At 34.4% G+C, this 27,181-nt stretch overlaps 1 protein-coding gene across 1 annotated transcript in view; it reads right to left on the bottom strand.

Annotated features, from left to right (window-relative positions):
* Nucleotides 1-568: 568 nt before the first annotated feature.
* Nucleotides 569-27,181, bottom strand: part of LOC111046137 (farnesyl pyrophosphate synthase) — a 29,086-nt gene continuing 2,473 nt past the window's right edge. The window contains 8 exon segments of the mRNA XM_022331628.2: nucleotides 569-865; nucleotides 867-932; nucleotides 2,224-2,358; nucleotides 4,198-4,275; nucleotides 6,583-6,747; nucleotides 14,970-15,173; nucleotides 18,794-18,934; nucleotides 21,269-21,422. Coding sequence (XP_022187320.2) covers nucleotides 731-865; nucleotides 867-932; nucleotides 2,224-2,358; nucleotides 4,198-4,275; nucleotides 6,583-6,747; nucleotides 14,970-15,173; nucleotides 18,794-18,934; nucleotides 21,269-21,422 — 1,078 coding nt within the window. The 3' untranslated portion in view covers nucleotides 569-730.

Here is a 27,181-nt window from a genome sequence, read left to right as displayed (position 1 = left end):
AAAAATTCAAAGTTATGTGGGGGGAAAGTGTAGCTTCGATATTCACCGAGGAGTCATATTTTAGCTGGATTCCACATATATCAGATAAAGTGATTACCGGTACAGTGAATATATAATTCCTTGAGTTTCAATTGGACTATTCTCACTAATTCGGCCGGGCTCATTCGATTGGAGCTTGTGGAAATCATATTTTATCCTTTTTTTAAATGTATGAATTCAGAGCTACTTTCTTGTATTTATAAAATAGAGTTCTAGTACTACCCTTTAAAATTAATAAAACAAGAATACAAATTACGTAACTGTTAGGTTATTTTATTAATTTTAAAGGGTACTGGAATTCTATTTTATACATATTTTATCCGTTCACTGTAACTGTTGTGAGCGAATCCAGCTTTACAAAGAGTTTTCTCATTCTTATTTTATTTAAAAAGATTTGTACCATGTATCTTTTGTGCAATAAACGATTTTATTCAATTTCAGTTTCAGTTCATCAGAGATTGACAATGTTGTAATAACCGATACCGGTCTTTCTAAGTATCAATAAATCTGTGGTTTTTTGACAATTCCTTAGTCTTTTTCATTTAATATGAATAATTACCACAATATCAACTTCTCAACTACACAAAAAGTGATTCAATACACAATCACACCAGATTCAAATAACTATTTACAACGACTAATTTTTTCAATCAGGGAAATATTTGATGCTCACTCTGTAGAATTAACACGCTCAACTGTCCCTTCTATAAATTTTCTCGAGAAGTTTGAAGAATAAATCATGTGACATCCCAGAGGAGATTTGTTGTATGTGTGTTTTTATCAAATTGTAGCTCTCTTCCTCGTAGGTGGCGAAGGTGGCTGGTAAAACCTATCTCTTCATACAAAGTCTTCACACGATGCACTTTTTCAGGGTCTGATGAGCCGTAACATTCCTGAAACATTGACATGATTCAAGCATTACTCAAAATTGATAATTAGAGTTGAATAACAGTCTCATTTATGGAGGAAATTTATAAGAAAATAAAATTTCCTTTGAAAATATACATACAAGAAATTTAAACATAAAAAGTACAAAATATCTAAAATACAATACAATAGGTCTATAAAAAGTATGGAATTTTAATTCAATTGTAAACTAGTAGTTCTGTGGACAGTAGACCTCACGCAGTATTCTCATCCACAAGTAACTGATTGAAACTTATGGAAATACAGCAATAGACTGGCTTCTCCACACATCTGTGTAATCACTTGTCAGCTGATTTATGATGAATAATTCTATAGTCTGATTTTCACTCTAATATTGGAGTATGAAGGAGGCTCCTTTTTCCTTTTATATTATCCTTGAAATGCAAAATTTCCAAAAACCTTGTATACACGTCGACGCGCAATTAAAAAAGGAACATACCTGTCAAATTTCATGAAAATCTATTACAGCGTTTCGCCGTAAATGCGCAACATATAAACATTTAAACATTCAAACAAACGCAACCTTGAAAAAATAATCCTTAAAAACCGCAAACAAAACACATGAAAAATAGACTAAATCTGTCAAGCTATCTATTTTTCATGCGTTTTGTATGTAATTAAGGATTACTTTTTCAAGGTTGCGTTTGTCTATTATAAACTTATTCTACATATTTCTCTTCAAAATTAAATTTTCTACAAGTTCCGTAAAAACATAGTTTGTGTTTATTGTACATTTAACATAGAAAATCTGCTTCAAACCTTGTTTTCGGGACCAAGTTTCGCGTATTTCGACACATATCTTAAAATTTACTGTAGCTACAGTTCTAGAAACGGTTTTACCAAATTTTTCAGTGCATTTTACATAAAGTATGCTAAAATTGTACATCTTAATTAACAGCCAACAAATACCTGTAGGGCTTCGTTTCGGCAGGGGAACTGAAATCTTCCACACTGTATAACTTGGTAAACAAGCATTTTCGGAACTACGTTTTTTCTTCTTTTGATGTGAATCACGCCCTGACTTATGGGCACCATTTTTCAGATCACTCTGTATAATGTAGAAGAATTTTTCAATTTGCCTGTGGATGTGATAAATACTTATTTTGATTGATGATGATGTATTGGTTGATCGAATTTTTAGTTTGTTTCATGGCTAGGATTTTATTCTTGACGACACCTAATGTACATTGAAATGCATTTATTGGTGGATTAACATATTCTATTCTACTAATAACAAGTAATAAAACCAAGGAATACCTTGAGAAGTTGTCTCTGCTCTCGAGTAGCTCTCTGTAGAGCCACTACAACAAGCCAGGAGCACTTTCCCTCCTGAATATCAGTTCCGACTTTCCCAGTCACCTCAGGGCTTCCAAAACAATCCATATAATCATCCTGAAAACGTAAATCAATGTCAGAAAAACCTTACCGTGAGTTAGGTGGACCTCGAAATTGAGTGACAATAATTGAAAAATTGATAAATCAATGTCAGAAAAACCTGATTGAATTGATAAATCAATGATAAATTGATAAATTAATTATTAATTGATAAATCAATGTCAGAAAAACCTTACCGTGAGTTAGGTGGACCTCGAAATTGAGTGACAATAATTGAAATTGAGTGACAATTGAAATTGAGTGACATCATATCTACAATTTCATCTTGTAGCAGATGACATTTCAAAAGACTGTTATTTTTCACAAATATTCCGAGGATGTAGCTTCAAAGCTTGAGGGCACGATATAATATAGTGAGACCCACGTTATAATGGAAGTATTTGATTAACATTAGTGTTCCTATCATTCGACAAAGCAGATAACGCAATACTTTCCTAGCTCTGCAACATTTCTATGATTCGAGTCATTCCGGTATATCTGATATACAGTAATATTATTTGCTGACTCTTGTTAATAATGATTAACCCGATCTCAAATATATTTTATCCGCCAAAAAGAATAAATAGATTTTCTCATGATTTAATAGTACATTTAAATAATTGAGAGTGATGCCCGGTTTCACCAACCTTGATCAAAAATAGCCTTGCCATGGTCAATTAGACCATAGTCAAAATTTGATCACTCGTTCAAACATACAACTGTTCCACCAACTTCGGGATTGATCAAAACTCCATCAGTCAAATCTGAACATGGTCAACTCTTGTAGCTGTACTTTTCTGAAGTTGGCCAACATGTTTGCTGGCTTGCTATTGGCTACATCTGATTTTGATTGATGGAAATTACTGAGATATTGCAATTATTATTCAAATGCTAATGAATTAATAAATTATTATTAAACGAAAATCCAAATAATATGCTGTAATATAGTAAATATAGTAACACTCCATGATACTTAATATCAGTTTTGCTGCTCATATTCAGAGGGCAATTTGCGCTGAATGCCCTTTTTACTTTATCGTCAGACCGTCAAAAATTCAGATTACTGTACTTTTTTCTGTAATTACTGTACTGATTTTTCTTCATATTCATTATTTCGGAGCGGGCCCTCTCAACCCCCTTCTTATATACGCCCCTGGCACAGAAGTTTTGTATAGTCACACATCTATAATAATACGTATTTCAAATATAAATTGAATACTCTAGTACAAAGAGATTTACAAATCACCATCAACTTTGCCTTTTTTTATGAACAAAAGAACTTTCCACTTCTAATGAGATACATTTAAGCACCAAGGTTGATCTAAGGATTGAATAATATAGGCCTACTGTGTAATAAGAGTAAAGCAAATCTTTTTCAAAATCTTCCTTTATTTTCTATACTATAATAATATTACTAATTAAAAGATTCCGAGGACGAATCTAATAAATAACTTACTACAACTAAATTCGATCCCACTAAAAACTTTGAAATTTTTCATTGCGTCAAAAACATAACCCACAAACAAGCAAGGAAATTGATCGAACCAGTCTTTAGAACGTGTTCAAATAATTTGATCGCCTGTTTGGCGGCAGTCAAACTTAACCATTGGTTTGACTGTGGTTGAACGTAACTGGTGTTGGTGGAACGAATTATTGCTGATTTGATCATCGGATAGATTTTAACCATGTTCAAATGCCTTGACCAAGGTTGGTGGAATCGGGCATTAGTGTTTTGGTCAGGTGATTTTCAGATCTATTGCTAAATGAATTAACCAGAAATATTTCACTCCTATGTAAAGCATGACACATAATCCTGTAACTCTAGAATTCAATACTGAAAGTATACAGTATAATTACCTGCACTTGAAAAAAATGACCCATCTCAAGTAGAATAGTTTTTGCTTGTCGATGTCTCTCTTCATCATTTATTCCAGCCTGAAATTCAAAAAATCCTCTAATTTAATAATATAAAATAAATGAATTCCCTTTATTCAATTATGCAATAGAAATACAGTATACAAAGCGAATCATTGTAGGCATTTTACCCCATGGCAAGGTGCCATCTGAGGGAAATATCAAATAAGCATACAAATAAAGATTAAATTGAGAAATATACTTTCACAAGATGTAGAATTGATTAGAAATTGAATTGCTGAACCAGGAAGTATGTATACTGGCATGCATCCTTGCAGTAGCGACTCAATGCCTGCTAGTCCCCGGAGGGCCGTCCACTGGAACAGATTTCGTCCGAACTAGCATCGGCCGAAAACTACCGAACTCGTCCGAACGATCCCCCAACAAAGAAAGCTATAGATGCTCGTCCATTGCAACAGGTTCATACGTCTGTGCACGGCCGTCTCCGGCCGATCAAGTTTTCGATCCGAATTGAATGGTATTTTTCCGACTCTATCCGGCCGAAGTCGAGAAAACATCATCCTAACCTCGAAATTGTTCCACAGTCATGTCTGTTTTTGGTTTTTGAACTTGTTCTGTTTCATAAAGTTTTAACTATGGACAATGAAAAGTTAATAAGTTTGATTCAAGAGCATTTTCCATTGTGGGATAGGCGAGACAAAAGATATAATCGTCGTGATGTTCAAAGGAATCTGTAGACAAAGATTACTGAAGAAATCGGATCTGGAGGTAAGATTACTGTAATGAATAACTAGTTTAGTGGATATTTGTTAATTCAATTTTCAAAATCTCAATATAATCATGGTTTATGAAAAATGTTGATAGTAGTTAATTCTACTATGATAGCAGTTAAAGCTACTATGATATGTTTATTCAATGTTTATTCAATAGTTCAGCCAACTACTGAACTAGACTGACGTAAACGGTTCCAATGGACGACCATATTCGGCCGAATTAACGGCCGGCAGATTCTTCCGATCCAACGGCCGAACGGATCGGTTGAATACGGTTCCAGTGGACGGTTACCCACATCCATTCAGATGTAATAATTGATCCAAAAAATGAAATGATTGATCAATAATATTTCTGAGCAAAATTTTTCATTATAATACGCTAAGAAATTAGATTAGTTTCAAAAATCTCTTGTAATGACTAAAAATTGGATATTTCATTTCTTCTGACAGTCGTTTCAATCTTTCTTAAGAATCACAGAAGTACGGTAGTGAATTATAAATTAATAAAAACGTTTCTATCATCTACATCTTTGGGTCAACTCACAATTACGCGACTCAAGTCGAGAAGAGACTGCGACTCTAGTCTCTTCTCGACGCAGCATGTGTTTTCAAATGGTGACTCTCAGACCAGTCGATTCTAGTCTCCGCGACCTCACGACTGTGAGACTGAGTCGAGTGTCGACTCGACATGTTGGTCGAACTCTATTCTAGAGTTGCGTAGTACCGTGCCTTTTTAATGAAAGTGAGGTTATGTTTTATGAACGTAATGTTCTATCTTTTTAGATAATACAATAATAGGAATTAGATAATAATTTAGTAATAATAATGTGAAAAATTTCTCCTAAGTTTAGTTTTGAAGCATCTAAATTTGAAAATCTACTTTGTGAAAATACTTGAGGACTGAACATTTTGTGAATTGAAGAACTACAAGACATAACCTATTTCGGACTATGTGTTATCTAAATTTGGGAGAGGAATAGCACAAGGTTACCTTATTTTTCCTCTCCCTATCATTTTGATAATGTACTTATTGTATAAATGAATAAAAAATGATAAGACAATTATTCTTAATAATTATTATAAAAATTTTAACATGCGGAGAAGTGACAAATTTGATCTCATATTTTCAATAATGTGAGGTTAGAAATGGAGTAGCATAGAACTGAAGTAGTGACAATGAGCAAGAAAATCGTAAGGTCGAGAGACTGGAGTATCCTCCACTGGACTCGTATAATTTGAGTCGAGGTAGTGTGAGTTGGTCCTCTGGGACAGAATGGAAACTGTCAATCAAACGCCTATCCAACCAATACTAGACACGTCATGTGATTGCGCCATCTTGTTAGAAATTGAAATCCTGGTCTTTTGATTGGCTCCCAGCAGTGAACAAGACCGATTGACTCGGATCAGTAAAGTGATCCGAGCCTCCCATCAATACTAATACAATACTGAACTTTCTTACAAGATGGCGAATTTTTGTGACAGGATACTAGCAGAGTTTCCATTCTGTATGTATTCTGTGCTCTGGGTTCATACACTCCTAATTCATCCAGACTTTCGGATAATAATTTATTTTCAATAATTGACGAGTTCTCACCATACGCATAGCAAGAGCTATGGGAAGATAGAATGAATAGTAAGCAGTTTTGTACTTGACGATTGAATTATATCTGTCCATGGTCAGGTTTTTCAGGTCGACAATGTGATCATGTTGAGCTCCCAGCAAATCCAAAGTCTGTCCCATTTTCGTTTTAAGGCCGACCTGGAAACAAAACAGAACTTAGTTTATGATTCAATTGAAATTCAATTAATTTTTGGAGTTTCTCCGAATGTCATAGGGGCTCATGAAACAAGTAATAATAATAATAATTTGGGTGCAAAATTTAATGCAGGAAGCAGTAATACTTTGCACAACATCGCTGATAAGATGTTTCCTCAATATACCAAGATAGAAAAGGTGTCATTTTGCTAAATAAGCCAATGACACCTTATTATGAACCATGAAAATGGAGATAAAAGAGAGAATAATAATAATATTTTATTGTCATTAAATTTTGAAAAAAGCAATAGACAACGTCACAATCGTTATTTGCATACACATACAACATATATATAATATATAATATGAACAATAAATAACAGGACTTTACAATAATAAAATAAAACAAGTATTTGTTAATAGTAGGTATTTTGATGAATAGAATATATAGAAATGTCTTATCAGAATACTGAGTGCGGCAGCAAAACTTTGTTTTTTCAAGTAAATACAACTCTTTGTATGGATCAGAAAGTTTATATTCATTTTTTTTGTAATGTGGACACATATATTAAGTTTTGTTTCAATTAGTTTTGAATATCAAATCAGTTAGGTGACGTCCCCATTCTCCATACACTGAGTAAACCGATTTCTGGCGTTTGTCATTACTCCTGCCAGCATTGTAGACGTTATTTTAGCAATTTCATTCCTAATATTGTCTTCAAATCTTTCAGGGTACTTGGACGGTTCACAAGAACAAGGCATTTCAAAAACCCCCATAGAAAAAATCACAAGGGTTCAAATCGGGAGATCGGACTGGCCACTCCAAATCGCTCCTAATTGAGATGAGGCGTCCTGGAAAGTGCTTCCTCAATTGAAGTCACGTTCAGAAAGTTCCTGCACGATTGCCATCTTGTATGGATGGGAATGAAGATCATCATGAAGAATTCGTCTCACAGAACGATCGGAAAGTCCAATAGCAGACGCATGTTTGCGCGCAGAACGCTGTGGTGATAGCAACATTGAAACTCTCACTGCCTCAATGTTCTCAGATGACCTATTGGTCCGACGGACTTCAGTTCTTCGTTTTGTCGCACTTGCAGTTTGTCTGAACGTAACATTTGATTTCCGGTCCGGGACAGTAGCCAAAGAGGCTAAATTAAAGCGATTTCAAAATGTGCGCAGGGATGTGATCACAGAACATCCGCTAGAAAAATAAGTCTCAACGGCAAATTCACGCTTATAATTGTTCAATGCATGATGGCGACTGAGCAAATCAAATCAAATCGTTTATTGCACAAAAATATATACAGAATACAACTGAAAGGAAATTGACAACTTTGTGCTACACGTCGGCAAAAGAAAACTTGTACGCCGACGTGGAGTCTTAATATAACTTATTCACTTATACATTAATATTAATATATAAAATGATCCTACAATATTATAATATGGGCTAACAGTAATTAACATTCAACCAACTAAATATTCCATTCTAAGAAATAACAATAAATTAAAGATAAACATAAAGCTGAATTTAAGATTCATACAACATCAATCAATATTAAACCAAATCATTAATTGAATAAAAATAATTTTCTTTCACCCAGGTATGGAAATCTTTTATTTTAGGCTTCTTTATCAACCATCCTCTTGGAACTTTATTATAGAGTTTATTTCTCAAATATGAAATACTTCTACGGGATAGGGTGCTATCAACTCTTTCAATTGTGATTAAGTTTTGAGCGACTTGTCTAGTTACTCTTTGAAAATTTTGAATATTTTTTAATTTGAGCACATGTTTCTTAATAGTCTTTAAAATGAACAATTGTCTTATAGTGAACAGATTGGAATTTTGAAACAATGTGACACTTGGGAAATCTCTCGGATACCTCATTATTGTTTTGATAACTAACTTTTGTAAAACAAATAGAGGTTTTAAAGTTGAATCAAAAGTTCCTCCCCATATAGAATTACCATACTGAACTAAGGATTGGAATAGAGCAAAATAAACAGATTTTAGTAATTTTAGACTCAAAATACTTCTAAGCATGTACATTTTTAAATTGACCACCCTTAATTTTCTACAAAGGTAGCTAATCTGAGGTGACCAGCGTAGATGCTTATCAACAAAAATACCAAGATACTTGTAATTGTTTACACTCTCAATAACCTCATTGCAAGAATCACATGGATACCTGTTACAAGCATTATTCAAACAAAGCCTGTTCATATCTAGATCTCCTCTTGTTGTTGGACTGAAGGTCATACATTTTGTTTTACCAAGATTTAGTCTCAAATAATTACATTTTAGCCACTGAGAAACCTTATAGTAACCCACTTTTGTTTGCTTGATAACATCTTCCCAGGAACCTTCTTGGAAGAAAAGTGCTGTGTCATCAGCAAAACAAACTGTCTTAGACCCAACTGAGTCCAGTACACTAGGCAGGTTATTAACATAGATCAAAAATAAAACTGGTCCCAATACAGTCCCTTGAGGTAGACCCCATGTCACATCTCTAATCTCACTATTACTACCACTACAGCTAACGATTTGGCTTCTACCCCTCAGATAACTTTCAAAGAAATCTAACTCTATTCCTTGAATACCAATATTAGATAGTTTCTGGATCATTTTATCATGTGGTACTGTGTCAAAAGCCTTGGCCAGGTCCAGAAACATTACCAAGGTTTTTTTATTTGTTTTGAAACCATTGTATATTGTCTCAGTTAAGGACTCCAATGCATCCTCTGTGCTTCTACCCTGTTGGAAACCAAACTGCCTCTTATCAAGGATTTTATTAACATCTAGATATTCAACTAATCTTTTCTTTACCAATTTTTCGAAAATTTTAGAAATAGAACTTAGCAAGCTAATTGGTCTATAATTTTTAGGTATTTCTTTACTACCCCCCTTGTGTAAAGGAATAACTTTTGCATGCTTGAAATGCAAGGGAAAGTATCCAGATGAAAAACAACAATTGAAAATTTCTGAAAGAGGTTTAGAGATTGTGTCAGTTAATAGTTTTAGCACGCTGTTGGATATGTTATCCCATCCAGGTGCCTTATTATCATTCAAACTTTTGATTACTTCCTTGATTTCTGTTTCAGTAACAAAATTGAAATTAAATGCATTTTCAATATCTATTGTTTGTTCCAAATATTGATCTTCATTCTGTCCATGTATATCAATTTCCTGCGCTTGATTTATACCTACATTCACAAAATAGTCATTCAAAGCATTAAGATCTTGATTTACATGTAATTGTGAATTCTTATTTACCCCAATAATTGCTTGATTTATCACAAACCATATCTTCTAAGGGTCACCTTAAGCTTTATTTATTTCTGATTGATAATATAAATCTTTTGCTTTTCTAATTAGATCTACTATTCTATTTCTGTAAGACAGGAATTTCCTTCTCAGCTTTACATTAAATGGTTCATTTTTCAATCTTTTATATAATCTATCTCTTATAGTTATGGACTTTAGAATTCCATTGGACATCCAAGGTTTCAAATGTTTTTTAGTTAAATTAACCTTTTTAATAGCTGTTGCTCTACTGATGCACGTTTTTACATTATTTACAAATTCATTCACTAATGTTTCAATATTTCTATTCGCGTCAATCTCCCAATTCATTAAAGCACTCTCCTCTAACAACTTTTCTTTATTAACATTCCTCACTTCAATAAACTTACATGGCTTACTAGATCGAGAACAAACATCTTTTTTAATTGATGCGTGAAGAGCAGTCGCATAATGATCAGTAATTAGCATTTCTAATACAGCAGTTTTTAATGAGTCATTATGTTTGGATTTAGAAAAAATATGGTCTAAACAAGTATTTGAAGCAGGACGAGTTTTTCTATTGACAAAGGACTCAAACCCATGCGAACTCATAATAGACAAATAATCATGCGTTTTTTTAGAGTTACATAACAAATCAATATTTACATCACCTATCACTAATGAATAATCAAAATTAAAGCATGAACCATTCATATAATTATCAAGTTGTTCTATAAATAAAGGTATACTTGTACTAGGAGATCTATAAACGGATGTTACTAAATATTTATTATTTTTAGTTTGCAGCTCAACAGCTAAGAAAGGATATTCGTTTGGACTATCAATTTTTTTCGAGGAAATACTATTAGCTACATACATGACAATTCCATCTGAACGATTCAAGGAGTTACTTTTTATAAATAAATTATAGCCATTAATGTTTAACAGTGATTTTTCTTCTTCAGAAGTCCAGGTTTCAGTAAAAATTAGAACCTCAAATTTTGTTCTCATGCTGTTCAAAATAATGAGAATTTGATCAAAATTTCTTTTCAAACTTCTTATATTTAAACTAAAAATATTAAATTCATAATTAAGGGGCTGGATATAGTTCAAGTATTCATCGGTACTTTCACATTCCCTAACACTGTTAATACTATCTACAAATTGCGTGAGATCATTCATAATAAATGTTTAATCAAACCTGTAGCAACACTTTATTCCTCTCCGTTGATAACTTTTTTCAGATGGTCCAGTCCCTTGACTTTGAATACAGGTGAGCCCTCCGACTTCTTAGCGCACATTTGTGAACCACGAAACCAGACGAATTTCCAATCATTTTCCCTAGCTAACTCACGAGCGGCTTTCAGTTCTTTAGCACTCTTGGCAGTCAGCTGATTCATTAGCCTGAAGTGTCCGTTCGGCAGGTTTCTGTTGATTTTTTTCACGTCGATTCCGGGGCTGCTCCTATCTTCTCTGCTTATGGTTTGGAAAGCCGTCATCCATTTGTCCCTCATACTCCTTCTCACGAACCTGACGACAATCATCGGTGTAGTCTCTCGGTTCATGGATGGCAGTCTGTGAGCGACGCTGATTTCGTTTGATGAAAAATCAGACACTTGGAGAGCACTGGCTACGCCTTGTAGGATTTCGTCCATGTTTTCGTTCTTTGTTGCAGGTATACCGGTTAATAATAAATTTTCCCTCCTGGTATATTCTTCTAATATTTCATTTCTCTTAGAAAGAAATTTCACTTCTTCTTTCAATTTTTGGTTTTCAGTGATTAATTGTTCATTAGCTTTTTTGATTTCTCCGATATCCGATTTGAAACTATCCGAAACAAATTTTACTGAGTGAGTTAGTTCACTTAATTGTTGATCAATATCTTTTTTCAACGATTTTGAGCAACGAAACGAGCATGTCGGGAAGAAAACTTTATAGTCTGACCTCTCTAACGAGACAAATTTTACTCTACTATGATATAAGCTGACTGGATGGCGTTCACTTTAAAAAAGGAATTCGACTGAGTCATTGTGAATATTGTAGAACCGTTCCATAATTGAATAAAAACACAAATATGTTGTCAAATTCTACACAGTTTTATTCGGTACACGACCATGGACTGTGTGAATCAACTTGAAAATGTGACCGGTGTGGTCACGAAACCATGGTCGTGTACCGAATAAAACTGTGTAGAATTTGACAACATATTTGTGTTTTTATTCAATTGAAAAGGATGAAGTTTTGCTGCCGCACCCGGTAGAAAACATCAAAACACCCAAATAATATTTCAAATTAAATTTAGTAATAACGTATTTTTTCATCAGGTCCAGATGCTTTTTCACTAGAAACTCCAAAGTTCATGGAACTTTGAAAAAAAATTCAACTGCTAGCAATGTTGTGCTTGTAGATATCCATGTTTAATAGAAACGACTTGGAACTGTTAAGGTGCGTACAGATATACGCGCCGCCAACATGAGCAATTCACTTTTAATCAGCTGACTATATCTGTATTTTTACAGAAACGGTAACATACAGAATATGTATTACAAATGATTATCGGGGTTTTAACTCGTTATAAAATGTATTGGATAAAAATTACAGTTATAAATAACTAGCATTGACACCCTGTTTCTAGCACATGGAAATTTTCTATGAAAAAGTCTGTTCTGGACTTCTAATAATATATTAAAAATCAGAACTACAATATAAATTGCAAGCACCAATGTATGTAGTGACTGGACTAACGTTTCTAAAGGTGCGTACAGATTTACGCGCCGCGAACATGAGCAATTCACTTTTATATCATATATAAAAAGCTTGGCATCAGCTGATGTGAGTTGTAAAAGTGAGTTGCTCATGTTCGCGGTGCGTAAATTTGTACGCACCTTTAGAAACGTTAGTCCAGTCACTACATACATTTGGTGCTTGCAATTTATATTGTAGTTCTGATTTTTAATATATTGTTAGAAGTCCAGAACCAAATTTTTCATGCAAAATTTCCATGTGCTAGAAACAGGTTGTCAATGCTAGTTATTTATAACTGTAATGTTTATGTAATACATTTTATAAAGAGTTAAAACCCCGATAATCATTTGTAAACACTCTGTATTATAGAAGACTAGAGGTAACCCGTGCACCGCAAGGGTCTAATTAAAAACTAGACAAACTGAAAACATGACCTACTGAAATCTTGAAGAATTAAAAATACGCCTATAACTATCCTCAGTGAATTGAGAATCTATATGCAAAATTTCAAGTTAATCAGTCCAGTAGTTCAGACGTGATGATGCGTGATTCTTGTATTTCCTATCCCGTATAAGGCGATTCTTTTCTTTTTCTTTTTTCACTTTTTGTGTAGTTGAGGAGTTGATATTGTGGTGATTAGGCCTGTTCATGTTAAATAAAAATACTAAGAAATTTTCAAAAACCACAGATTTATTGATACTTAGAAAGACCAGTTTCGGTTGTCAATCTCTGATAAACTCAGAGAAACAATGGTCTAACAACCGAAACTGGTCTTTCTAGGTATCAATAAATCTGTGGTTTTTGACAATTTCTTAGTATTTTTAATTATAATAATTATTTTCTTTATTATATCATAGACTTGCAGGTAACCCGTGCTCCTAAAAAATGACAATAACAGTTAATTGACAAATTAAAACTTACTCAACAAATTTGACATAACATATTTGATACGATTGAATAAATCCAAAATTTAAAATATAAAAAGTATAAAATCAGTTCTAGTCAGTAATACCGCTAGGACTTCCATAATAAAACTCTTGATGCAGATCTCTAGGAAATTCTCCTGTCTGAATCTTTTCATCCCACTTTCCTTCCCATCTGAAAGGACAGAGAGAGGTGTAGCACCTTTTAAAATAGTTATAAATGACATAATTAAAATCTTGAAGAATTGGAAATAGGTAGCTATAACCATCCTCGATAAATTGATAATCTATATTATGCAAAATTTCAAGTTAATCAGTTGAGTAGTTGAGACGTGATGATGCGTCATTCTTGTATTTCCTATCTCGTACAATTCATTCTTTTTTACTCCACCTCCTGTCTAAAGTGCTTCCTTTACTCCCTGGAACATAATCCTAAAGTGTCACTTTTTCGCTCTCGGGAGGAAAAAACGGGAAAACTCCCTAGAGCGTAAAAGTGACTTCATTTAAATAGCATGGGAAGCATCTCTATTTCAAAAACGTACATTTGAAATAGGTTAGAAGGTCTAAGCTTAGATGAGGAAGCATAATATAGAGTAGTCATTAAACCAACTAAATTCAATACCTCAACCAAACATTTTATCAATCCATGAAATTTATGTTTGTAAGCTAAAATTATTACAAACTTCATATCACTATACTAAAAAAATGTATAATTTGTTTTTATTCCATGTTATTCAAAATACCAGCCAACGAATATTCCTCATTAACTAACCAAATTTGAAACGGGAACTTCATCATAGCTGTAGTTGTGGCGGCTATTGTTGTTAAAACTTTTGCCGACAGATAGCGCTGTCGGCAAAGAACTGTGATTACAAGCCAGCTGTTTCTGTTTACTTTTTAGATTGTTGTAACACATTGTTTGGTCACGTACGTTTTTAAAAATTATTTTATTTGCAGTTTTTATGAAAATGTAGGTGGAGGAAAAATGTTGTGTATATCACGAGTGAAAAATGTTTTTTCTCCCTCAGAAAAAATGTTGCCCTCGGCTTCGCCTCGGGCTTCAAACTTTTCCCTCAGGGAGAAAAAACAGTACTTTTCACTCTAGATATACAAATGACTATTACAATGAAGCACAGATCGGGAGAGAAAAACTAAGAATAACTTGTACTATTTCTCCGAAATTCTTTCCTATATTATATTATAGATAACTGAAACTAATCTAGTTTTGGATAATTACATATAGACAGGATGAATAGATTGCTACTCACATCATGGAATAACTCAACAATATCAATGTAGTAAGGCCGGGACTTGAAATGTCGCCTCAGCAATTGGAAAACGCCGCTTTCCAATAGATTGCCGTCGTTGATGGCCGTCAATCCAACACCTGGCATTTTATACCAGCAGGGTCTGCCACGTCTTGTGGACGATTCATCCATGCAGTCATCCCAAACAAGAAATGCACCTTGCAGCTACAAAAAAGACACAAATTACAAGTATGATAACGAACTGTCCAAAAACTTCAATTAAGATAGAATGTTACTAGTTATAATATATATACAGAGTGGTCAGTTGACCATATTACATAAGTCAGTTGACGCAATTTTAATCTAAAATCCTTTTGTCAACTGACTAATAGGCCACCCTTTATATAAAAAAGAAATACCGAATGTTTCAAAAAGAATGACCCAATTTTAAACAGTTATATTTATTTTAAAAAATCGTGCACTCAAACCAATTTCACATCAGATTACTCACAGAAGTATCGAGTTTATGATAACGTATTGTAAGTGTTCTATGTGCCCTCCTTTTAAGGCTCGGACGACATCTTGACGATAACTGCACCAGTTATCCTGATTTTTAGCTCCTCAATATCAAGTGCTAAGGGAGGAACAACGTTGAAGATCGTGATTATGTTCCTTCCTTAGCACTTGATATTGAAGAGCTAAAACCCAGAATAACTGATGCACTAGCTAACTGATGCAGAGAAGAATTCTTGCGAACAGTTTGGGATGAATTTGGCTACCGTCTAGATGTCGTCCGAGCATCAAAAGGAGGGTACATAGAACACTTATAATACACTAGTAGTTCTGTGAACAGTAGACCCCGCGCAGTTATAAATCACAGTCTCTTCTAATACTATCAATCAGAGTAAATTTTGTCCTGTCCTGTCGTGTCGGCGAGATATCAGTGTATAAACGACTAATGGCTGTTTAGGTTGTTGTATTGTCGACAATGCTAATTGACCGAGCGAAGTGAGGTCTAAGATTCAAGTCGACGGTTTGGCATTTCTCTTAATGTTTAAATGTTTAAATGTTTAAATTTTTAAATGTTTAAATGTTTAAATGTTTGAATGTTTAAATGTTTAAATGTTTAAATGTTCAAATGTTTATATGTTGCACATTTATGGCGAAACGCGGTAATAGATTTTCATGAAATTTGACAGGTATGTTCCTTGTTTAATTGCGCGTCGACGTATATACAAGATTTTTGGAAATTTTGCATTTCAAGGATAATATAAAAGGAAAAAGGAGCCTCCTTCATACGCCAATATTAGAGTATAAATCAGACTATATAGAATTATTCATCATAAATCAGCTGACAAGTGATTACACAGATGTGTGGAGAAGCCAGTCTATTGCTGTATTTCCATAAGTCTATAGTTTAATCAGGTAATTGTGGATGAGAATACTGCGTGAGATCTACTGTTCACAGAACTACTAGTAATTTGATATAAACAGCTATATGCTACTATAATCAAAAGCTTACCGAGTTGAAAGCAGAGAAAAGTCGGGAGAAAATACTATGCTACTTCAAGTTATCAATTGTATGCCTCACTGCATGCAATTAATATTTGACACAACAGCTGTTTTCTCATTAAGCTACATTGAGACATTGAATCGCATGCGTCATTGCATGCAATTTATAATCCATTCGACAGCTGATTTATGATGAATGATTCTATAGTCTTATTTTTACTCTAATATTGGCGTATGAAGGAGGCTCCTTTTCCTTTTATATTATCCTTGAAATGCAATATTTCCAAAAACCTTGTATATACGTCGACGCGCAATTAAAAAAGGAACTTACCTGTCAAATTTCATGAAAATCTATTACAGCGTTTCGCCGTAAATGCGCAACATCATAGCCACCTCTAATACAAGGCCCCGGCCTACGATATTGCAACGTCGCAGTGTAGGCCTAGAATCTAATACATGATTGGTTAAAAAGATTTTAAAAAATACCAGCTGATCTTTTTCACCAATCATGTATTAGATTCTAGTCCTACGCTGCGACGTTGCAATATCGTAGGCCGGGGCCTTTTATTAGAGGTGGCTATGGCAACATATAAACATAAAGAGAAATGCAAAACCGTTGACTTGAATCTATAGGTGCTTACAGACTGTCGCTCTGCTCCGCAACCGAACGTAACTCCAGCAGAGCGATTGATGATCGACCGGCGAGCAATAGTCGTTCGACCGGGGAACGCGAGAAGATCTAACATCTTCCATAACGTTCATGATGGGTGCGTGGGCGGTGCGACTGTGGTTCGATGGTGGTACGAGGGCGGTACGAGGGAGGAGCGTGCTCGGTGCTGGTTGGAAGCGCGAATATGTGTACGCAGCTTTAGACCTCACTTTGCTCGGTCAATGATAATAAACTTGATACTTCTGTGAGTAATTTGAAGTAAAATTGGTTTGAGTGCACCATTTTTTTAATGAATATAACTGTTTTAATGGGTAATTCTTTTTGAAACATCATTTACATAATTATGTACCTTCAAAACAAATTGAAAAAGTTTATTTCTCTCACGCTAGGTTGACCAAGCAGAAATCAGTGATATGAAAGTAATGAGATGGAGAAACTATTTCAACAATGCACGTATAATAAGTTTTCACTAACAACTTGCATTTAAAAATAGAATAAGATCCGTTCGTAAATCTATAAGTCTTGTGAAGCTGGTGATTGTGTACCCAAAAAGTTAGACTTGCTAACTCAACTTATTCTTATTGAATAAAAAGACTAAGAAATTGTTAAAAACCACAGATTTTATTTAACTTATTTACTCAACTTATTCTATTAAAATATACGCCAAGAAAATATTTTTTCCAATAAATGTTTATAATTGAGATGAAATATTGTGTTGGCATAGGATCTGGCAACGTTGCTTAGCTAGAAAAGAATAGCACTATCTGCTTTGTCGAATGATAAACAAGGATGGCAACACCAATGTCAATTATTAATAACGGACCTTACTACAGAACCATAGAAAAAAGATAGTACAAGAAGATATCCCATGGTGCGTTTATGTTATATATGTTTATGTTATATGTTATATAGAGCGTTTATGTTACAATTTTCAATATCAACTCAAGCTGATAGAGTTTGGCCCGGTAGCACAAAAGCCGGTTGAATTTCAACAGTGATTAACTTTACGAGAACCAATCAGAGAATGCGTTTTTTGAAAAGACTTAAAATTTAAACGGTTAAAATTTAACTGGGTTTTGCGCAGCCGGACCTAGTATTTTTTCGTGAAGCTATGAGACGCTGGTAGTCTCTCATACTGTGCCTTCATTACACTGTCACCCGGCCAAAACAGTCGACAGTAATCGGCTTGAGTTGACAAAAATCGGCTTAAATTTGGAACATAAACGAAAGGATATCAATGTTATATTTTCTCTATGATAGAGCTTGTGCGCAAATGATCTAGTTTGGAAGGGAAACTTCCCTTCTGAACTATGAATACATGTTTGAGAAAACTATTTAGAACTATGAATAAATGGTTGAGAATGTTTATGAATGTGTTAGTGGAGCGGGAATACAACAATGAGGAGCTAAGTGTTTAACCATGTGTTGTTTTTTTTCTAAACAAAGTCTAGGAAACTCGAGAATAGAATTATGAAGAACAGAATAGAATTATGAAAATGACAACAGAAAGAATGTTTTAAGAGGAGAACAGGTTTTTGACGAAGCAAGCCACACAAGTGAAAGTTGAGAAAGGTCGCGCGTGTGAATGGAGGCCGTTGAAGCATTTAAGTATGCCGTACTATCTAACGCTACTATCTTAACTGCTCATCTTCACTGTACTCACAAGTTCCACACACCATCCTAGGATATGAGCGAGCCTGATGTTTTCTGGTGTGAGATCGCTCGATTTCGCCAAATGCTTGTAGCCAAGTACTAGAGCCAATCCACGATTCTTCTTACCACCTGGCACATTGTATTGCAATACCTGCAGTGAAAAATACACAAAAAATATGGTTCAATAAAGCATTTTTGATTGACTTACCAGAAAGCATACAATGCACATTAATTGACCGAGCGAAGTGAGGTCTAAGATTCTAGTCGACGGTTTGGCCTTTCTCTTAATGTTTAAATGTTTAAATTTTCAAATGTTAATATGTTTATATGTTGCGCATTTACGGCGAAACACGGTAATAGACTTCCATCAAATTTGACAGGTATGTTCCTTTTTAAATTGCGCGTCGACGTATATACAAGGTTTTTGGAAATTTGCATTTCAAGGATAATATAAAAGGAAAATGGAGCCTCCTTCATACGCCAATATTAGAGTAAAAATCAGACTATAGAATTATTCATCATAAATCAGCTGACAAGTGATTACACAGATGTGTGGAGAAGCCAGTCTATTGCTGTATTTCCATAAGGTCTATAGTTTCAATCAGGTACTTGTGCATGAGAATACTGCGTGAGGTCTACTGTTCACAGAACTACTAGTCTATGATATGATATGAATAGAGCACTTAATTACTAGTTGTAAGCTATTGAATCTGTGAATTATTGAATTGTGAGTTATTAAATCTACTAGTAGTTCTGTGAACAGTAGACCTCACGCAGTATTCTCATCCACAAGTACCTGATTGAAACTAAAGACCTTATGGAAATACAGCAATAGACTGGCTTCTCCACACATCTGTGTAATCACTTGTCAGCTGATTTATGATGAATAATTCTATGGTCTGATTTTTACTCTAATATTGGAGTATGAAGGAGGCTCGTTTTTCCTTTTATAATATTATCCTTGAAATGCAAAATTTCCAAAAACCTTGTATATACGTCGACGCGCAATTAAAAAAGGAACATACCTGTCAAATTTCATGAAAATCTATTAACGCGTTTCGCCGTAAATGCGCAACATATAAACATTCAAACATTTAGAGAAATGCTAAACCGTCGACTTGAATCTTAGACCTCACTTCGCTCGGTCAATTATTGGATTGAATTAGAATGAATAAGTCAAATAGAATGGTTACAAGAAACTGGAATATTAAAGTCAAGTGTCATGATATTTATAATTACGCCTATTAAGCTACATACGTTAAATATTGCTAATTACAACATTGAAAATGGAATCTTCATATATTCAACCTTACCAAAGAATCCTCAAGTTGAACTATATAGATATCACATACAGGTATCTAAGGTATATCATAGAAATCTTGAATCATAGATATCGAAACTTATGTAATTGGAGATTTCAAAAGAGCTGGTCCGCCCACAAAAAATAATAAAGACTCTCCAATTTTGGTTATATTTGTGTTATTAGAGAGGATTGATTACAGACATCAAAAAATGCATAATAAGTTACTGTTAAACGGATACTAAAAACGTTCCACTGATTTTTTTTCTTGTATAACTGCTCTTATGAAATCTTTTGATGAATCTACTCAATTAAATAAAGATATGCTGGATATTATTAGTGATGCTGGCTGATTTTTAATACATCAGCTTCCTTAGAATATTTTAAATACAGCCTAATGCGATATCAGATAATAATTGTTACAGCGGACAATATAATCTGATATCAAATACTCAATACAGTAGATATTTATTATTAGTAAAATATTGCATAAATATCTGACACATAATGAAATTTAATCTCCATATTTTCTCAAGGCCTGAACTTATTGAAAATGCTCTTATTTATTTATACATTGATAGATACTATATTATTTTGAACTATGAATGATTGGGAAAGGAACAACAGGCTCAAAGCCTAAAACTGTCCCTTTCCCAAATTTAGATATTGTCCAAAAATAGGTTATGTTTACACTTCATTATTTTTGTCCAATTTTCAGTCTAAATTATATATAAACTTGTGTTGTTGCTAATGATTGAAAAATCTTTGGTCAGTGAAAGTTAGATTTAAGATAACTCAGAATTGCAGATAGACTAAAGACAACTCAAGATACTCAGTATTGAAGATGAACTAAAGATAACTGTAGATTCAAGATAGATTTGTGGCAAATCATCTGATATTTGCCACCTGTAATTGACAACCTGTTTTTAACTTGCATTAGTTTGTTTATTAATTGTATCAGTTTATTTAATATTTTTCTCAGTTCAATTTTGTCATCCCAACATTAAAACATCTAATCATTCATCCAGTTTTATTCAACCTATTTTATCATAGGAAATCCACAAACCAAATTACCCATATTAGTGACCCCGACGTTCAATAAACAAACTAATGAAAGTTGAAAACAGGTTATTAATCACATGTGGCAAATATCAGATGATTTGCCACAGATTCTAGATAACTCACCTTGGCATACCACTTTGTTGCTTCGGGTATATCGAGGTGTCTTCCAGCATCAGTCAGATCTCTAACAATGTCTGGAAAGACGGCCATGAACTCTCGCTTCTCATCTTTACTGACTGCAGTCCCAGCAGCCGCTTGAGACAATGTTGTCGAATTTCTGAATGATTGTCAAAGAAAAAACTAATATTTATTCATTTATTCTTCAATTACCTATACAGAGTGTTCTGAAAAAAGGTGCCCATACGTCAGGGCGTAATTGCCTCACATCAAAAGAAGAAAAAAAAAATCTTATTAACATAGGTCTGAAAATACTTGGTTACCAAGTTATACAGGGTGGAAGATTTCAGTTTCCCTGCCAAAACGAAGCTCTACGGGTATTTGTTGGCTGTTAATTAAGATGTACATTCTAGCGTATTTTATGTAAAATGAGCTGAGAAATTTAATAAAACCGTTTCCAGATCGTTAGCTACAGTAATTTTTAAGATATGTGACGAAATACGCGAAACTTGGTCCCGAAAAACAAGTACCTACCTTCAAGGTTTGAAGCAGATTTACTATGTTGAATGTACAATTTAAACACAAAATATTTTCTTACAGAACTTGTAGAAAATTCAATTTCGAAGAGAAAGATGCAGAATAAGTCTATAATAGACAAACGCAACCTTGAAAAAATAATCCTTAATTACATACAAAACGCATGAAAATAGAGAGCTTAACAGATTTTGTCTATTTTTCATCACATATCTTAAAAATCTGGTGTGGTACACTCACACAACTTTCCTTGCTCATTGATCTATAAGCCTCATTCTTAAACGAGGATAATTTAGGGGAATAACATTATGCCGATTGGCGGCTAAATAATAATTAAAACTACGATTATACTATTGTTATTGTTTTCAGAGTACATTTCCTTTGTTTGAATTATGAAATTTGAGGATTTTTAAAAAGTTGTCAAAACAGCTGTTCTACGAATAAAATATCGACATGTGTTCTTTTGAATAAACTGCTCTACCTACCTACCTCACGCACGAGAAGGAGGTTACAAAGTAAATTTCTCAGGGATGGGGTGGACCCCCTGTTAGTTTCTCAGGGAGGAGACTCATGCCAGTTTATAGAGCTGATATATAACTATACAGGGTATGAAAGAAATCGGTCAAGTCATTTTTGAGAAAATCGTGATAGAAATTTAACAAAATTCATTCTTTTCAGGAATATTACAGAGCTCCTGCAATTTTCCCAGAAATGAGACTCATGTCAGTTGATAGGGCTTATAAATAGCTATCTAAAGTATAAATTTGAAGAAAATCGTTAGAACCGTTTTCGAGAAAACCATGAAAAACATGGTTTTTTGGCCATTATCCGCCATTTTGAATCGAATTTTATTGAATTCCTTTTTTGTAGGATCCTCATGATATAAGGACCTTAAGTTTGAAATTTTAAGTCAATCGGTTAATTAGGAATGGAGTTATCGAGTTCACAGACACACACACACACAGACCAACACCCAAAAATCATGTTTTTGGACTCAGGGGACCTCGAAACGTAAAGAAAACATGAAATTAGGGTACCTTAATTTTTTTTGGAAAGAAATACTTTCCTTACCTATGGTAATAGGGCAAGGAAAGTAAAAATTACGGTAGCTAACGTTCTGGAAACGGTTTTATTCAATTTCTCCGTTCATTTTACATAAAGTACGCTGAATTTAACATTTTAATTAGCAGACAAAAAATACTCGTAGGGCAGGGAAACTGAAATTCAAACGAAATCTTTCACCCTGTATAATTTGGTAACTAAGCATTTTCAGACCTATGTTAATTATAACTTTTTTCTTCTTTAGATGTGACTAGAAATAAATTTCTCCAGTTTCTAACAAAAAATAAGTCAGTTTCTAACAAAAAATAAGTCAGTTTTTAACAAAAAAATAAGTCACCCTTTCCAATATCCATATCTGTAAATGATAGGCAATTATAAAGATTGCAGATTTATCATGCACGATGTACCAATATTAGCCACAAACTATCTATTGTCTATTTTTTTCAATTTTATGACCACATAGGATCACTTTAGTCTCTGGTTATTCCTCTTTCTTCGTTTATTCGCTTCAAATCTCTTCCTTTCTTCCCAGTACCTTTTCATTCTCTCAGATCTTTCTTTTCTCAATCCATCTGAACAAACCTGTTGCCTTCTCCTAATTAAGAAGAAGAAGAAGAATCTATTGTCTATAATAGACCAAACTACCCTGATCTACAATATGAAGCGGGCTTCAGTGATTTGACTAGACAAGAGTCACAGGCTCTACTATAGTGAGGTCGACGTTATAATGGCAGTGGAGAGAGATAGGAGAACAGCGTTACCGATTCTCTGCCTTGCCACTGCCTTCCATAGAGAATAGCGGATACCGGTATATCTGATTTAATATTAACTGTTCGTTCTTGTTTAAAATAATCAATTATATTTTCTTCGTCGGGAAAATAATATATTTTTGAATGATTGGATAATAAATTTTCACAATTCAAATCAAATCAAGTTTTATTCAATGATATCACTTACATGACAAATTCCGTTACACATATGATATTACAGATCATTTGTTACAATACTGTTTGCTTAAGAAAAATCTTGTCTGCAACACAGGAGTAAAATACATGAAATACAATTGTGATTGAATTTTCTATTAATCAATTAAAAAACAGAAAAGATGGTTATCCATCTTGTTTTCACTATTATTTTTACCATCGTATTTCATAAAACTTCAAAGTAAAAAATCACTCACATTATTTGATGTGGCGACGTCCGCTTCGCGCTTGTATTGTACATTTTCAAGTCAAACATTAACTCGTTTGAAAATGTGCATTACCAGCACGAAACGGACGTCGCCACATCAAAGAATGTGAGTGTTTTTTCACTTTATTATGAAATACAATAGTAATAAAAAACATTGTTAAAACGATCTGGTAACGTTACGGAGCTGGAAGAGGATAGCGCTATCTGATTTGTCGAATGATAGACAAGGATAGCAACACTAATGTTGATCAAATATTGTCATTATAACGTGGACCTCACTATAGCCCTACTGCTCTACTCACAAATGTTACAAAAATTATATTGATGAATCTGTTATATCGAATCTACAAGCAAAATGTAGCTCTACTCACAAATTTTATATCAAGTAATATTGATAAATCTGTTATATGGAATCTTCAATCAACATAAATAGTCTATCATAAAAACATGACTATAAGACTGGATTCCAACATTTCAGTTCTCTTACTCTCTCAGCATCGAAGTCCGTGTCTGGTTCAGTAATAATATTCATCTCATTAGTTCTAATGAGAAATTTATACCATAGAGAAACAATAGCATAAGTAGATTTCCCATGGTATAGGGCGTTTATGTCGCAACTTTTACTGTTATCTCAAGCCGATTATTGTCGATTTTTACTGTTTTGTTGGGGTAAGAGTGTATGAACGGCACAATATGAGATACTACCACCGACATAAAGCTTCACGGGAAAAAACTACGTGGACTATCAGCTTGAGATAACAGTAAAAGTTGCGACATAAACGCCCTATACCATGGGATATCTACTAACGCTATTAATTCTCTATGTTTATACCCACTCGGCCGGGCTGAGTGGGAGCAATCCTATTAAAACTAATGGGAAGAATATTTTAGGTGTTATTTAGTCAGTCGTGAGTTTGGCAAATCAACATCCACACGCCTTCTAATGTAGTGGTCATGAATTTGGGCTCTTTCTTGAAATGTATGAAGCCGATCTCTGAGAAGCACTAATGAGTTGAGTAGATACTGGCTGAATACGTTAGGGCCAAGCCACATGAGGCGTTTTTCAAAGGAGTCGGCAGGGCAGGAAGCTCTCCGATTGTCTGGTAATCAGCCTCGTGTTGCTTAACCCTTGGAATTCCCAACTTTTTAGACACTGGCAAAAGGGGTTCCATGTACGGTGGTAGTGTGATGATGCGTACCAGCTTTGAGGAAATAGAATACTTTCATAAGGCCTCAAAACACAATTCCGTAGTTGATAATAGACATAGAGAAAATATAATAAAATAAAATAGTTGACATAGAGAAAATGGTATATCTATTGTAATCCTCTATACCATGGGATATCTTCTTATTCTATATTTTCTCCATGATATTATTATGAAAAGATGCATGGTATGCAGTCACTAGGTAGCTTGCTGGTACCTACAATGCTCCTCAACGTTTGCATTAATTAAATAAGCCACATTGGAGAGTCGATTAGAATAAGAAGATATCCCATGGAGCAGGTCGATTAAAAATTTCAAGCCCAATTTTGTTAATTCAAGCCGATTACTGTCGACTTCTGTCTATAATTAATGTTTTGGTCTGGTAAGAGTATAAAGTATGCACAGAATGAGTGACTACCAGCGTCATATAGCTTCAAGAAAAAAGCTACTAGGATTATCGGCTTGAGTAAACAGTATAATTTGGAACATAAAGAATCTATACCATGGGATATCTTCTTATTCTATATTTTCCCCATCCTATACTATTAAACGAGCAACTTCTATTAATATGTTTAGATGTTTGGATGTTTAGATGTTTTTATGTTTGTAGTTCACCGGATCTCGAAAACGGCTCTAACGATTCTCACGAAATTCAGAACACAGTAGGTTTATAGCTGCGTACACATATTCGTGCTTCCAACCCGCACCGAGCACGCTCCTCCCTCGTACCGCCCTCGTACCACCATCGAACCACAGTCGCACCGCCCACGCACCCATCATGAACGTTACGGAAGATGTTAGATCTTCTCGCGTTCCCCGGTCGAACCACTGTTGCTCGCCGGTCGATCATCAATCGCTCTGCTGGAGTGACTTTCGGTTGCGGAGCAGAGCGACAGTCTGTACGCACCTTATATTATAAAAAATCGATTGCACTACGTCTCATCCCTGGGAAAACTCGCTGAAGGACATGAAAAGGATAACTATTATCCATCCTTGGAAAAACAGCTGATAATAATTATTTCGTCGTCTGTTGGTGATGGAAGTGAATGAGCGAGTTCATGTGTGTGGGACTGTGTCAAAATGAAGACTCAGCTGTTGAACTTTTGTAATCATTCAATCAGGTACTTAGTTCTGGTTGCAAAAAACCGGGTTATTCTCAATCCTGATAAATTCCAGTAGATCCATCTTTTTGAAATGGTCTTCTCTGATTTGGTTCACGTGAAATTAATCAGGATTAAAATTCAACCGGCTTTTGTGCAACCGGGCCTTTGTGAGGGAAATTTTTGCATTCCTCTGGGAATTAATCTCAATTTACTGTGATTAGATAGAACATTTCTGTATGAACTATGAATGATATTATAATCTCTTCTTTCGTAATAAATGTTTTATACTTTTTTACTCCAGAGCAAAGCTCGGTCCCCGATATTGATATTATTATGAAAAGATGCATGGTATGCAGTCACCAGGTACCTTGCTGGCACAATGCTTCTCAACTTTGGCATCAAATAAGTCACATTGGTGAAGCATTCACCATGGAACCAAGGGGCTTGACTTCAGGCTTGTCAAAGGAAGGTGTAGCACTCCTCATACAAAGTACAAACCATTTTCTAGTCTTGGCTTGATCATGCTAAGTATGTTTGCTCCAGACTATGAGCTGGCCTTCTCAAGCATTTGGGCAGGCCTGATGAGGGTGTCTGATTGAGGATGATTATTAATTGGGGAACTTCATCCTAGTTTCAATTTTCAAGTTTTTATTGGTCCAGTTGAACATAGAAGTTACATATAGCCATGTCACAATTCACATTGAAGAAATATACAATAAATTGTACAGGAACAACAATTACAATAGATAATAATAAATAGAACAGATAAGTTACATTTTAATCAAAGCAAATTTACAATTAAATCAGATAATTTAGTGGTCTCC

Source organism: Nilaparvata lugens, chromosome 2 (genome assembly GCF_014356525.2).
Source record: "Nilaparvata lugens isolate BPH chromosome 2, ASM1435652v1, whole genome shotgun sequence".
NCBI lineage: Eukaryota > Metazoa > Arthropoda > Insecta > Hemiptera > Delphacidae > Nilaparvata > Nilaparvata lugens.
The sequence above is the reverse complement of the archived record's forward strand: the minus strand, read 5'-3'. Positions and strand labels throughout refer to the sequence as shown.